The sequence below is a fragment of the Mandrillus leucophaeus genome, unplaced genomic scaffold (assembly GCF_000951045.1).
Source record: "Mandrillus leucophaeus isolate KB7577 unplaced genomic scaffold, Mleu.le_1.0 Scaffold35, whole genome shotgun sequence".
NCBI classification, from domain to species: Eukaryota; Metazoa; Chordata; class Mammalia; order Primates; family Cercopithecidae; genus Mandrillus; species Mandrillus leucophaeus.
The window spans coordinates 793,781-809,835 of record NW_012103698.1 but is presented as its reverse complement, the minus strand read 5'-3'; the positions used below and the strand labels follow the sequence as shown (position 1 = coordinate 809,835).

General features: G+C 37.0%; 1 protein-coding gene across 2 annotated transcripts in view; it reads right to left on the bottom strand.

The window, feature by feature from the left end:
* Positions 1 to 16,055, bottom strand: part of TTBK2 (tau tubulin kinase 2) — a 175,728-nt gene that overhangs the window by 93,449 nt on the left and 66,224 nt on the right. For both annotated transcript variants that reach the window (XM_011989224.1, XM_011989225.1), the window contains 2 exons: positions 9,136 to 9,276; positions 7,138 to 7,242 (listed from right to left, as the gene is read on the bottom strand). In XM_011989224.1, coding sequence (XP_011844614.1) covers positions 7,138 to 7,242; positions 9,136 to 9,276 — 246 coding nt within the window. The remainder of the gene's footprint in view (positions 1 to 7,137; positions 7,243 to 9,135; positions 9,277 to 16,055) is intronic.

The window sequence follows — 16,055 nt, the reverse complement described above, 5'->3', positions numbered from 1 at the left end:
GGGCCAGGCACGGTAGTTCATGGTTATAATTCCAGAACTTTGGGGAGTCTAAAGCAGGAGGATCACTTGAGGCCAGGAGTTCAAGACTAGCCCGGGCAACATAGTGAGACCCTGTCTCTGGACAAAAAAAAAGAAAAAAAAAAAAAGAATTAAAGAATTAGCTGGGCATGGTGGCATGCACCTATAGTCCCTGCTACCAGCTACTTGGGAGGCTGAAGTGGGAGAATCCCCCAGCTACTTAGGAGGATGCGGTAGGAGGACCTCTGAGTCATGGCTATAGTGAGCTGTGATCATGCCACTCCACTCCAGCTTGGGTGACAGAGCGAGACCCTGTCTAAAAGAAAGAAAAAAAAAAGAATGAGGAAGTTCTATATACCAACATGGGAAGATCGTCTAGATACACTGTCAAGTGAAAAAAAAGAAAGGTATAGAATGTATATCATGCTACCTTTTTAATCAAAAAGGTAAAAATAAGAATGTTCATTTGTATTTATTGCATGTGAATAAAGAAATTCTGGAAGAATATATTAAGAAACTAGTAACAGTACAGCTACCTAAAGGTGAACGTAGGGAGTAGGGGGAAGAATCAGAGACAATATAGGAAATGAGTAGATTTGGAATAGGCAGAGGTGAAATGGAGATTTATTTCACTGTTTACTTTTTAATTTCTTTTCAAGTCAGGTTTAATTTACTTTACTCTGAATTACTGAGGTATCATTTACTTACAATAAAATTCATACTTTATGTATACACAGTTTTATGAGTTTTGACTGATATAAAGTCACATAACCACCACCACAACTAAGATATCAAATATTTCCATCACTCCAATAAGTTTCCTTAAGGCCCCTTTGAGTCAATCCCTCCCCACCCCTAGTCTCTGACAACCAATGATTTCTGTCCCTTGTCAGCACTTAGTATTGTCTGGTTTTTGTTTTAACCATTCTAATTGGTAGGCAGTGGTATCTTGCCAGGGTTTTAATTTGCATTTCCCTAATAACTAATGATATTGACCATCTCTTAATATGCTTATTTGCCATTTGTACCTCTTCTTTGATAAAATGTCTATTCAAATATTTAGCCCACTTTTACTGTGTTGCTTTCTTTTTATTGAGTTGTATGAGTTGTTCATAGATCCTGGACATAAAACCTTTATCAGATGTGTGTTCTGCAAATATTTTTCCCCATCTGTGACTTGTCTTTTCATTTGCTCGACAGTGTCTTTCAAAGAGCATAAGTGTTTAATTTTGATACATTTTTAATTCTTTAACTTTTGCATCACATGAATATGTTACCTATTTGAAATTTATATTTAAAAATATTTTGAAAGAAAAAGAAAGTAAAAAGTGAATATTTAACAATCTATGAGCATATTTTATTTGATACCTAGATATTCAAATGAAAACAAAAAAGAAAAAATAAATTGGGCCTTGAAGAGCTGACGGAATTACAACAGAAAAAATGAGATGCATTTTAAGTCAAAAGAACATGGTTAACAATGCAAAGAGGGAGGAAAGTACTGTTGGTGTTAGAGAAACAAATCTGGTATGACTGTAGCTGACCATGAGAGGAAAAAAACAGGAAAATAGGTTGAAGTCAGATTAAGGGAGGATTTAAATGTCAAATTAAGATCTTCTTTAATTTGGTTTATAACGTGTAGGTAATTGGAATTCATAAAATATTTTTAGGCTGGATGTGGTGGCTCACGCCTGTAATTGCAGCACTTTGGGAGGCCGAGACGGTTGGATCACGAGGTCAGGAGATCGAGACCATCCTGGCTCACACTGTGAAACCCCGTCTCTACTAAAAGTACAAAAAATTAGCTGGGCGCGGTGGCGGGCGCCTGCAGTCCCAGCTGCACGGGAGGCTGAGGCAGGAGAATGGCATGAACCCGGGGGGCAGAGCTTGCAGTGAGTGGAGATCGCGCCGCTGCACTCCAGCCTGGGCGACACAGCAAGATTCCGTCTCAAAAAAAAAAAAAAAAGTTCAGCTGGAAAGTAACGATTGAGAAAATGCTCTGCATGTATGTTGACTCTGGTGGAAGCATAACAGACTGAAAGGAGAAGACAGAGAGATGAGTGAGGAAACTATTTTAACAAAACAAACAACAAAATTAGTACAAGGACAGAAGCAGTGTGAATGTAAAGGAGAGAAGGTATGTTAGAGACAGGATGAACTCCTAGGAGAATAAATCAAGAAAGAAGAGAACGACTTTAGCCTATTGCTAACAAAAGAGAAAGGATCAGGGAAAAAAATGCAAGAACTATGTAATAGAACTCCCAATGGAATTAAGAAAGTATCTCAAATTCAGCTGAAATTCTGAAATACTAACAGAGAAAAAAGACTTTAAAAATTGTTCTTACATAAGTTACTACAATCCTAGGCACTGGAAGTTTCAGGTGAATGGTTAGGACAGGAGCAACAGGAGAAAACATGTCACTCCAAGAGCTTACATACAAAAGGCCAGTGTGAGATGCCAGCTGAAGGGCTGAAACTGGGGAATGCCTTAAAAGCAGGACACATACACAAAATGAACAGACAGATTCAAATCATTAGGTAAACAGAAGTTCAACTCTGAAATTATGAATCAAAGTGTTGCAGATACATATAGTTTAGGACTTCTTTGCCCCTCACAACCCTACTTAATGTAACTAATACATCTTAAAGGTGATAAAGAGTAGAGGCTGTCAAAACCAACTTCATAAAACAACACACTGGTATAACAGATACACTCCATCATTCCCTTTGCAATGCCTTCTGACTGATGGTCCTACACCACAAGATTGGTAAATAAATATGCATCTATGTTTTGAGGAAGTTCCTTCGTGGTGATAGAATAGCTTTGTGTCTGGATTATGGTGTTGATGTCTTAGTCCATTTGTGCTGCTACAAAATAAGCTTGCCCAACATGTGGTCCAGGATGGCTTTGAACATAACCCAACACAAATTCATAAACTTTCCTAAAACATTATTGGGATTTTTTTTTTTTAGCTCATCAGCTATTGTTAGTATATTTCATGTGTGGCCCAAGACAATGCTTCTTTCATTGTGGCCCAGGGAAGCCAAAAGATTGGACATCCCTGCTGTAAAGGAATACATGAGGCTGAAAATTTATAAAGAAAAGAGGTCTGTTTGGTTCACAGTTCGGGATGCAGGCTGTACAAGAAACATGGCACCAGCATCTGCTTCTGGTGACGGCTTCAGGCTGCTACCACTCATGGTGGAAGGCAAAGCAGAGGAGGCATGTGCAGAGGTCACATGGTGAGAAAGGAAGCAAGAAGGTGGGGGAAGGTGCCAGGCTCTTTTTAACAACCAGCTCTCACAAGAACTAACAGTGAGAACTCACGACCCTCCGCTCCCAGGGGAGAGGAGTGATCTATTCATGAGTGATCCATCCCACGACCCAAACACTGCCCGTTAGGCCTCACTTCTAGCACTGGGAATCAAATTTAAACATCAGATTTGGATGGGACATCAAATTATAGCAGTTGGTTATATGAATCTATACATGTGATAAAATTTCACATACCACCACCCCCACCAAAACGTGCATGTTGAACCTGGTAAAATCTAAGTCTGTACTTGAGTTAATAATATTATACCAACATCAATTTCCCAGTTTTGACAATGTACTATGATTATGTAAGGTATTATCACTGGAGAAAGCTGGGTGAAGGTACATGGTAACTGTATTATTTTTGTAACTTCTTATGAGTCTTAACTATTTGAAAACAAAAAGACAAAACAAAGAAAAATATAAAAAATGCTTAAAGTATTATGTCGTGATTCTTCATCCTTAATGAATCTTCAAATAACAGACCAACTACTATTACATATTGATCAGCTAACAGAGTATTTACTGTGATAACAAAACAGTATTTGTTATGATGAGAACTCATAGACACAAAGGGAAAGACGAACATTGGGGCCTACTTCAGGGTGGGGGGTGGGAGGAAGGAGAGGAGCAGAAAAAATAACCATTGGGTACTAGGCTTAGTACCCGGGTGATGAAATAATCTATATAACAAACCCCCATGGCACGAGTTTACCTATACAACAAACTTGCACATGTGCCCCCAAACCCAAAATAGAAATGAAAAATAATAATAAAAAAGGACAACAATATACATCAAATCAGGGGGAAAAGCAAATAATAATAATAATAAAATAATAAAAAAGCAGAGGAGGCCAGGTGCGGTGGCTCACACCTGTAATTTTAGAACTTTGAGAAGCTGAGGCAAGAAGATCACCTGAGCCCAGGAGAGGCTACAATGAGTTTTGATTGCACCACTGCACTCCGAGCCTGTGCAACAGAGCAAGATCCTATCTCTTTAAATAATAATAAAAAATTTAAAAAGCAAAGGGAAAGGAATATGAGAAGGAAAAGGGAGAGAGGGACTGGATTAAAAACATTAAAAGTCGATTGGGTTAAATTCATAAGCTAAACATAAAGGCTTGTCATGGCAGCTATCTGCATCTGCTCCCTAACTCCAAAACAAGTACCCTCAAGATCTGCAGAAGAGAGAAGAAAGAAAACAAAGAAACTAGTTAACACAAAATATAGAATGGAGAGTATGTCAAGGGCTGCACTGGCTAATGTGATAGTCACTTAAAATTAAATGAATTTAAAATTCAGTTCCTGGACCACGTGTGGTGGCTCATGCCTGTAATCCCAGCACTTTAGGAGGCTGAAGAGGGTGGATCCCTTGAGGTCAGGAGTTCGAGACCAGCCTGGCCAACATGGTGAAATCTTGTCTCTACTAAAAACGCAAAAAGAAATTAGCTGGGTGTGGTGGTGGGCGCCTGTAGTCCCAGCTACTCGGGAGGCTGAGGCAAGAGAATCGCTTGAACCTAGGAGGTAGAGGTAGCAGTGAGTTGAGATAGCGCCACTGCACTCTGGCATGGGTGACACAGCGAGACTCCATTTCAAAAAAATAAAAATAAAATAAAATAAAATAAAATATAAAATTAAATTAAATTCAGTTCCTCATTTGCTCTGGCTACAATCCAAGTGCTCTATAGCCACATGTAGCTAGTGGCTACCATATAAGACAGTACAGATACAGAACATTGCTATCATCATAGAAAGCTCCATTTGTCAGTGCTGCTTGAGGAAGAAAAAGGGATATGATCAGGAAAGGACCCACAGCGTGCTTCTAAGATGGTAATACGCCATTTCTTAACCTAGATGGAGGCCAGTAATGTTTCGTTATTCTTAGTTTTTAATGTTTTTTACACTCTTCTGGAATATACAGCAAGACAAAATAAACAAAATCAAAATACAGATTTCTGCAGATAACATGATGGTATACTTAGACAATCCAAACAATGGATTCAAGTTTCTAGCAATAAAGAAATAATTGTACATATGAAACAAATCTACAATGGGAACTTTTGATTTTACATTAGTAGAACAATATGAGAAAATTATTTCAAACACAATCCAAAAAAGTATGACATTAACTTTTTTTAAAATTTATTTTTATTTTATGTTTATTATTAATTTCATCAAACCAAAACTTTAAAGAAGCAGACAGAACCCAAAACGGACAGGAGCTGAGACCAAATAAGGCTTGTGAATCCCATACTGAGACCAAATAAGTCCATTTACAATATTGACAGAGTGACATCAATGCCTTACAGTTTTATTGCTAAATTAAGTTTGGCCTAAAACTGCCTCTGTACATGTTTTATGGCTGGTCTAGAGGTAATGATGGTAACCTAACTTGAGTATAAACAGACTGTAAACTACTCTTGTAACAAACAGCCAAGTCTCAGCCAACCACAGCAGCCAACTGTTCAAAGCAGATTCAAATAAAGCAAATGCCCAGCTATAAGCAATCCAGCTGTTTCTATACCTCACTTACATTTTCTGTACTCATTTTACTTTTTATGTTCATACATGTTATCTGACCATGTGGCAGCCCCAGAGTCATTCTGAACCTGTTCTTATTCTGGGGGGCTACATGATTCATGAATCATTCTTTGCTCAACTAAACTCTGTTAAATTTAATTTGCCTAATGTTTTCTTTTTAACAAACCTAAAAGCCCTATCAAAAATAGAGGTTGTGGTAAAGGGAACTAGGAGGAAATTCACTGAAGATACAGCTTAGAGAATAGCTGGACAGGAGAGAACTAGGGGGAAAAGATAGCTGAAGGACCTGACATCAGAACAATGATCAAACATTGACTTCAGAAACTATTCCATTTTAGAAGCCACAGTTTGATTAGCTGGTCAAGGTATTTATGCCCCCAAGATATTGTTATAAACAATAAAGTAACTGGCCTGCAATTAGTGAAGTTCAACAGCTGGATGTGGCCAAGGAAAGAGCAGAAGTGAGCCTTACTGGTACCATTATCATCATAGTTTGATTGTGGTCATACCCAAAGATGCACCTCCCTGAAGAGCAACACAGTCTTAATACTGTGTGTATGGTTTGCAGGGAGGAAGGGAGAACGGAATAGATTTCACTAAAATGATCCTGTCAGCCACTAAACAAAAAATAACAACAAGCCCTAGAAGGGGGAAACTAGTACCCAGAGTTGCTGTAATATATTACCTAAAAGGCCCAGTTTCCAACAAAAAATCATGAGGCATGCAAAGAAACAGGAAAGTATGACTTATACATAGGGGGAAAAAAGCTGGCAACAGAAACTGCCTGTGAGAGTGACCAGATATTGGATTTAACAGAAAAATATTTTAAAGTAGCCATTATAGTTATGTTTTCAGAAATAAAGGACAGCTTGATTAAACAAGCTCTATTTGATGACAGTGTTGCATCAAATAGAGAATATCAATGAAGAGAACTAAGTGGAAATTTGGGAGTTGAAAAGTATAGTAACTGAAATAGAATTATAGTATGTAGAAAGGGTATCATACTACACAAATGACCCCTCATCTCAAAGGGTCAACATGTGTTCTTACTAGAAGACCACTTGAAATCTCCCTCTAATGTACATTTTTTGAAGCCACAAATTTCAATAGTACAATTTATTGTCATTCTATAATCATTAAATGTATATGCCACTTCTTAGATAACATCCATTAGGATAAATAATTAGCATTGTTTAAAAAGTGTGATACTATAAATACCAGGGTAATTATCAAATATTCGATAATAATATGAAAAATCTTACTGGTCTGACGTCACCACAGGAATTGGTAAACTGTCGAGCCAAGCCAAAATCAAGCATGTAACATTTCCTACATGTACTAGGAAAGCGGCCCATAGCGAAGTTCGACTAGAAAAATAAAGAAGGAAAATATATACATTCTTATAATACTTAGTCCTTACATTTTAAGTCTTCTTCTATTTAAGCTCTATATAACACACATGTTCCAAATATACTATTCTAGTCAATGATGTTTAGTAGGTATTAAAATATGACTTAGTTTTGGGTTCTATTAATGCCTAATATCAGGTAAACTTTGAGCAAAAAAGGATGTAAATGACTAAGGTTACACACAAGACAATATTAACTAGACTTGGAATTCTAAGTTCTTGAAATTCTAGCCTAAGTGAATGCTTAAATGACAACCCAACCCCCTACTTTTTAAAATAGGAGAAATCAGAGACGGACAAAAAAAAAAAAAACCATAGAAATTTAAAAGAATTTCCTGTAAACGGCCAGGTGTGGTGGCTCATGCCTGTAATCCCAGCACTTTGGGAGGCCAAGGCAGGTGGATCACAAGGTCAGGAGTTTGAGACCAGCCTGACCAACGTGGTGAAACCCCGTTTCTACTTTAAAAAAAAAAAAAATTAACCGCGTGTGGTAGCATGCGCCTGTTATTCCAGCTACGCAGGAAGCTGAGGCAGAAGAATTGCTTGAATCCAGGAGGCAGAGGTTGCAGTGAGCCGAGATTGCACCACGACACTCTAGCCTGGGCGACAGAGTGAGACTTCGTCACAAAAAAAATTAAAAAAAAAAAAAAAGAATTTCCTATAAACATCATAAAACTGAATTTCACTAAGTCTAAAATTAAAATACAATTTATAGAAACATTTCAAAACGGACTTAAGGAAAATACACTTTGTATTCTTCCCCTAATGAAAATCAGTGTAATATTAAATGACCACAAACGCAAAGATGAGTATGTAAGTAAGAGGACTTGTGAAGGTAAAGGCCAAATTGTTACCAGAATTGTTAGGTTTTTTTTTTTTTTTTTTTAAATATTGTTCTACTTATGGACTTTCTGATAAAAACAGAAACTATTCCAATCACCATGGTTCTCAAATAATGATGCATAGAAATAGACTGACTCTACTATGTTAAATTTAGTTAGCATTTTCATGTAAACTAATTTTAGAAGTCATGTAACAACAGACGGTTATACTTTTCAACTGCACCAACATATGATACCTTTATAGTAAATATGGTATATCAGAAATGGATCATTTCACCTAATGAACAATCAAATACCAAAAAGGACAAAAAAACCTATTTCACACTTATGGAAATGACAATTTCTAAGAAAAACAGATTAGTAAATAAAAACCCCACTATATTTCCACAGTAGCACTCAGGAGAAAATAAGGTCTTTCACAACTGATGATTTCCTATAATTTTTGACTTAACAAATAGTTCAAGAACACAATATGAACAACCAAAAGCAACATATATAGTTTTTTAACCAATATATCTATAAAAGAAACCAGGGAATAATGCCAATTTAGGCATAAAGCTAAGTAAATGGTAATGTTAGCACACATAATAATAGTCAAACATAAACCTTTTTTAAGAGACAGGGTCTCACTATGCTGCCCAGGCTGGGGTGCAGTGGCTATCCACAGGAGCAATCATAGCTCACTGCAGTCTCCGTCTCCTGCACTCAAGGAATCCTCCTGCTTCAGCCTCCTGAGTAGCTGGGACTATGGGCATGTGTCACCGCCCCAGTCTCAGTTTTTATTTTCATTGTATGAGAAAAACTCCTGAAAATAAGTTGTAGTTGTAATTATTACTTAAAAAATTAAGAGGTAAGTTATATTTTTGCTTCCAGGTCTCTATCGAAATGAAAATATTACCTTGTATTTTACCACAACAAATACATAAAGCTACATTTATAATTTATTGTGTCCCAGGATAACATTAAGAGTATCAAACTCATTCTGTGCTCTGGATAGAAAAGGTCCCTACCGGTTTGATGTCTCGATGCAAGAACCCCACAGAATGAATGCTTTCAATAGACTCCAAAATCTGTCTACCCAGCCGGAGAGTAGTACTAATGGTGAATGTGCCTCGGGACTGGCTACGGCGAAGATCTGCCAGATTCCGACCCTGTGGAAATCAAATAAACACTTTCAAATTCAGTACTAAAACTATGTTAGAAGAGAAAACTGGGAAACCACTCACTTACCATTGAAAAATATGTTTTCAGTAAAATAGCAATAATTTTTTTTTTTTTTTTTTTTTTTTTTTTTGAGATGGAATTTCACTCTTGTTGCCCAGGCTGGAGTGCAATGGCACGATCTTGGCTCACTGCAACCGCTACCTCCTGGGTTCAAGCGATTCTCCTGCCTCAGCCTCCCGAGTAGCTGGGGTTACAGGTGCGCACCAGCATGCCCAGCAAATTTTTCTGTTTTTAGTAGAGACAGGGTTTCACCATGTTGGTCAGGCTGGTCTCGAACTCCTGACCCCAGGTGATCCACCCACCTCAGCCTCCCAAAGTGCTGGGATTACAGGCAAGAACCACCGTACCCGGCCAAGAGCAAGAATTTTACCCAAATTGTGATCCTGTCACTCAACAGATCTCTTAATCATATGAATGTTTCAGACAAGTTTTAGAATAATGAGATTTTTAGCATATCATGTTTCTGATTCATCATGCTTCCCTTTATCTCTGATGTCATAACAAAAAAGTCTTGATTATTTAAAATATAAGTAATCAAATATATAATAATTTATATTATTTACATTTGTATTTATTTACTTAAAATATGTGATCAGGCCGAAAATGGTGGCTCATGCCTGTAATCCTAGCAGTTTGCGAGGCTGAGGCAAGCAGATCACGAGGTCGGGAGAGTGAGACTATCCTGGCTAACACGGTGAAACCCTGTCTCTACTAAAAATACAAAAATTTAGCCAGGTGTGGTGGTACGTGCCTGTAGTCCCAGCAACTCAGGAGGCTGAGACAGAAGAATCGCTTGAACCAAGGAGGCAGAGGTTGCAGTGAACCGAGATCACGCCACTGCACTCCAGCCAGGGCGAAACAGCGAGATTCCATCTCAAAAAAAAAAAAAATATATATATATATATACACACACACACACACACACGATCAAGTATATATAACGCATATACATACAAAGAGCACTAATTCCTCATTACTGCCTAACATATATTCTCATACAAGTTACTTAACTTTCTTCAATCAGTTTCCTCATAAAAACAAGCTAATGAAACCTACCTCACAGAGCTCTGTGAGGATTAAACAAGATCTATGTAAAGTTTTTCGTGCGTGTGTTTTGTTTTTTAAATAGAAATGGGGTCTTGCTATGTTGACCAGGCTGGTCTCAAACTCCTTGCCTCCCATCTCAGCCTCCTGACATGATGGGATTACAGGTGTGAACCACCGTGCCTGGCCCCATATAAAGTTTTTAGAATACTGTGTGGTACACAATAGGTACTCAACATAGGCTAACTATTGTTATTATGACCAAACATTATATGACAAACATTCAATTTACTTGTAGAAGTATATAAAAGCAATGAATACATCCAGCATCTGCCATTCATGATTGCACTGAAGCCTCACAGTACCCTAAACAGAAGTTGTTTCTGTGCCTGTTTTACAGATAAGGAAACTAAGGTTCTAAGAGGTTAAATAATGTTAACCTGTTAATGTAAAGCTGTTTTCCAAATCTAACTCTGTCTGACTCCAAAGTGCTCTTCTTTTACAGTCCTCTTTCACAGAGCTTTTCTACAGACTTTTTCATGATGCTGCTCCACCAAGGTTCCTTGTTGCTTAGGTAACAAACCAGTAATCTGAAAAGGAGAGCAGGACCACGGCCCTGCAGCACTACCTCCCAAAGAAAAGACTGGCTCTCCTGTCGCAAGGGGATTTAAATATCCCAATCTATTCCCACAATTTTATAATATATCTTTAGGGGTACTATGCCACTAACATTATCACTTCATCTAAAGATAATTGATTCACTTTTGAAAAGTAATAAATTCTTAGATTATCATTCAAAATAAAATATGAAGTGCTCCTCAAGTAACAGTTTAAAAGTTACAGTAAAGTCAGGATCCTTTCATACTTCGTATCTTCTTTTTTAAATGCAGCTTTCTTATAATGTAAATTAATTGGGATTTACCTTAGTTATTATTTTTAATGGAAATTTGTTGTTTCCTGCACCTGTAGCAAACGTAAAATAAGTGACAATCTACAGTAGCGAACTGTATAACCATGTGAGAGTACCTAATAACTTTTATTAGAATTCCAAAAGTTTTTTCTTCAAAAATCAAAATGTTGATTGCCGAAAATATACCTAATATTGAAACTTTATTTGTAAACAGCTTTCACCACAAAAACTTTCAAAAGGAAATCAATTAAATTTTATTTATGACATTAGTAACACTTTAAAAAATTTAAATATTTTAAAATACAAGCCTAACGTATCAACTCGCAAAATCTGAGAGGTAAACACAAAACTGATAAAAGTATGGGGTAAAGTGTTATTAACATGGTAAAAACATGCAGGTACCCACTAAATTATACTTTAAAGTAAATACTACTAATGAATTATTATTTGTTACAAAGAAAAATTGAAAACAATCTATACAATAGTCCATGGTTATCCATGGTTTTACTTTATCCATGGTTTTACTTTACTGTTTTCCCACAGTCAACCATGGTCCAAAAATATTAAATGGAATATGCCAGAAATAAACAGTTAATAAGTTTTACATTACAGGCCATTCTCATATGTGATGAAATCTCACACCATCCTGCTCCATCAGGCCCAGGACGTGAATCATCCCTTTAGTCCAGCGTGTCCACATGTTGTTACCTGACCACTAATCACTTAGTGGCTCAATCAGTTACCCAGATGTGCAGGGTTCAGTATGATCTGTGGTTTTAGGCATCCACTTGGGGCCTTAGAAAGTATCTCCTCAGATAAGGGGGTACTATCATAAGTACATTAATAAATGAATAGTTACATAAATAATGGTACAGTCATCTTACTGACTGATATGCAGTCATTCAAAAAATGAAGAATCAAGAACTTATGAACACAAAGAAGAAAACATCAGACACTGGGGTCTACTGGAGGGGGGAGGGTAGAAGGAGGGAGAGAGGCAGAAAAGATAACTATTGGGTACTGAGCTTAATACCTGGGTAACGTAATATTACATACAAAAAAATCTCATGACACACGTTTATCTATGTAACAAACCTTCACATGTACCCCCAAAACTAAAATAAAAAATTTGTAAATAAAATAAAATGTCACAAGCCACCATATTTTGTTAAAAAAAAAAAAAAAAAAAGGAAGAGGACTATATATAGTAATGTGGAATGAATTAAAGAAGTTCATTTCTCTATAAATTTACAAGATCTTAATAAAAATGCAAGTGAATTTCTACATTGAAGATATGAAACATACCCAAAAGAAGAGAAAATAACATAATGAACCTTCATGTATCTACTGGTCACCCAGAATTAACAATTATCAATTCATGCCCAGTCTTGTTTCATCTATTATTCACCTCCTCATCCATATCCTCTCCCCTCCCACCCACACGTACTAAATTATTTTCATGTAAATTCTAACCATATAATTTCATCTATATACATTAAAAAGTGTAGGCCAAGTGTGGTAGCTCACATCTATAATCCCAACACTTTGGGAAGCCAAGGCAGGAAGATCACTTGAGCCCAGGAGTTCAAGACCAGCCTGGGCAACATACTGAGACCTCATCACTACAAAATATTACAAAATTAGGGCCAGGCACGGTGGCTCACGTCTGTAGTCCCAGCACTTTAAGAAGCCAAGGCAGGCAGATCACAAGATTCAGAGATCGAGACCATCCTGGTCAACATGGTGAAACCCCGTCTCTACTAAAAATACAAAAATTAGCTGGGTGTGGTGGCATGTGCTTGTAATCCCAGCTACTCGGGAGGCTGAGGCAGGAGAATCGCTTGAACCCGGGAGGAGGAGGTTGCAGTGAGCCGAGATCGTGCCATTGCACTCCAGCCTGGGTGACAGAAAGAGACTCGGTCTCAAAAAAACAAAACAAAGCAAACAAAAAAAAAAATAACTGGGCATGGTGGCACATACTTGTAGTCCCAACTACTCAGAAAGGTGTGGTGAGAGGATCACTCCACCCCAGGAGGTAGAGGCCGAAGCGAGCTGTGATTACTCCACTGTGCTCCAGCCAGGGCAAGACCCCATCTCAAAAAAAAAAAAAAAACCAAAAGGGTGTAGAAAAGGAAAGAGATACAAATATAAGTAGAAGTTATTAGCAATTACATCATTGTAAATTTGAATTAGAAACATCAATATGAACCATGGCATACTTTCTCATTTTTTAAAATGCATTTCTTAAATCCATCCACTTGAAAAGAATGAAAAATAATGACCAATCCACTTTCAACAGACACCCACATCATCTAGATTCTGGTCTCTGAACATCATTTCCCATTAAAAGGAGCCAAGGCTTAATGAAGAAATGGCTGATTCCAGATCTGGAGTATGAAATACACAGAATGAGCCTGGTACATAGTATTGCGCCAAAAAATAAGGATGCTATCAAAGACTGCTGCAGCCTAGTCCTAACAAAATGAATCCAGATCCAACGTGAAAGAAGTCCTGTAGCAAAAGATGAGACAATTTGAACATTAAAAAAAACCGTAGGCCAGGTGCAGTGGCTCATGCCTGTAATCCTAGCACTTTGGGGGTTTGGGATTAACCTGGCCAACACGGGGAAACCCCATCTCTAATAAAAATTTAAAAATTAGCTGGGTATGGTGGCGTGTGCCTATAATCCTAGCTACTTGGGAGGTTGAGGCAGGAGAATCTCTGGAACCCAGGAGCTAGGGGTTGCAGGGAGCCAAGATCGTGCCACTGCACTCCAGACTGGGTGACAGAGTGAGACTCCATCTCAAAAAACTAAATAAAACTGCAATAATTGAAAGACATCAAATATGTTAAATCCATGAATTTATGGATTTATTATATATTTATCATATAGTTATATATGATATGTTTATATTGGGGAACTAATTCATTATCCTAAAAACTGATAAAATAATCAAGTAGTAGTCCTGCCTTTCCTATATAAAATATACTTAAGGATAACCGAATACTGAATACAGTGCTTTTTACGAATAATTCTAGTTAACAAAAAAAGAATAAAATGATAGAACACTGTATTTGCAACTCCCATTAAAATAATGGATGATGATTACAAATGGGTTGATAAAACCATCAGGAAAAAACCATTGGTAACTTTAAAATGGATGGATTAGACTGACAACCCATTGACTAATCTTAACCTCACTAAAAGAGAGACAACCAGACACTACCTCCTGATGTGATTCAAGAGGAAGCATACAACCCACCTCTGAAGTATCCTTGCAAAGTAAATCTGGAATCTTATATAATCATCAATTTATAGAAAATACAGGGGACAGAAATACATATTAAAGACAACCACAGGGAAACAACCAGCAAAATCCAGAATATGGTAATGTGCGCATGTCACATTCCTCCATTTTTATCAACATCAATAAACACAATGAAAAGAAAATTGCAAGAAAATAAAAGACAGAGGGAGAACCAATAGATTGAAAGAGGCTTAAGAGATAGGCAATGTGTGAACCCTATTTGGAACCCAATTCAAATAAACCAAATGAAAAAAAAAATTGTTTTTATTAAAGAGATGGACAATCAAGGAAATCTGAAGATTGGTTTGATATTTGTGCTATTATTAAGGTATTATTATTGGGTATTTTGGTTACTTTAAGAGAAAAAAAGAGTTCTGGTCTTCTAGAAATGTATATGTAGATAAAATATGCCTTGGATTTGCTATAATTTCGGGAGGGATAGGAGAAAGAGAAAATACTTGAAACAAGATTAACCATATACTGATAGTTGTGGGTAATGAGTAGATGGGTATAAATTATACTATTCTCTCTACTTTGTGTATGTTTAATTTTTCCCATAACAAAGTTTTTAAAAGGTTGTAGGTGTTAGACAATCTAGATCTACAGTTGTACTGGTTACAGAAATCGAAAAAATGTTTGGCACCTCCATAGTTGATGTACTTATCACAATATATCACTCTTAGGCTACACTAAAGATGCTCATATAAAGCTTCAATGGTGACAAAATATTAGGTGAGACCTGGCCAAGGTCCTGCAAGGGGAATTGAGAAAAAAATGTGTACAACTGCTTGAGCTCTGTAAGATTTTAAAAACCATTTTAACGTCAAATAGTTAGAATTTCTACAACAGAGATAGGGTTGTTCCTTAACAATTTTTAAGGCAGATATTATGTAATTGAATCAGCAGGAGGAAAAGAACAAGTTTATCTTAAGAATAATGAATTTATGGTTTTTAGAATAAATTAGGACTCTCTGTGGGAAGCTGAATACATGGAGGAGACCCAGTAGTGATCTTCCATATGTCAAATAAGAGAAAATATGCTCTAGCGGTTATACCAGCTTTAGCCTAATCCCAAATCAAGTCAACCACAAACTGTACAGATGGGAGTTTAAATGGGTTAACTTTTTTGTTACAGGAAAAAAATATAGCACGTAATTCAAATGGAAAAGTTCTTAGACAAATCCATAGGAACTTGCCAAAGGCCACAAAGGTTATCATTGTCTAATATACACCAGTCTCTTGGGTTTCCCAGTACCAGGAGCCTTCCCATTTACAGCAAGTCAGATTTAGGTAAGTGTAAGAATTAAAATGAGTATATGCTAAGACTGAGAAAGACTCTGCAGACTAAAGAAAAAAACCTGCTTTCTATAATTCTCCAGTCAGTAGTAACTTGAAACAAAACAGTTTTCTCTTATTACTGCCTAAAGAATACTGGGTTCAGGCT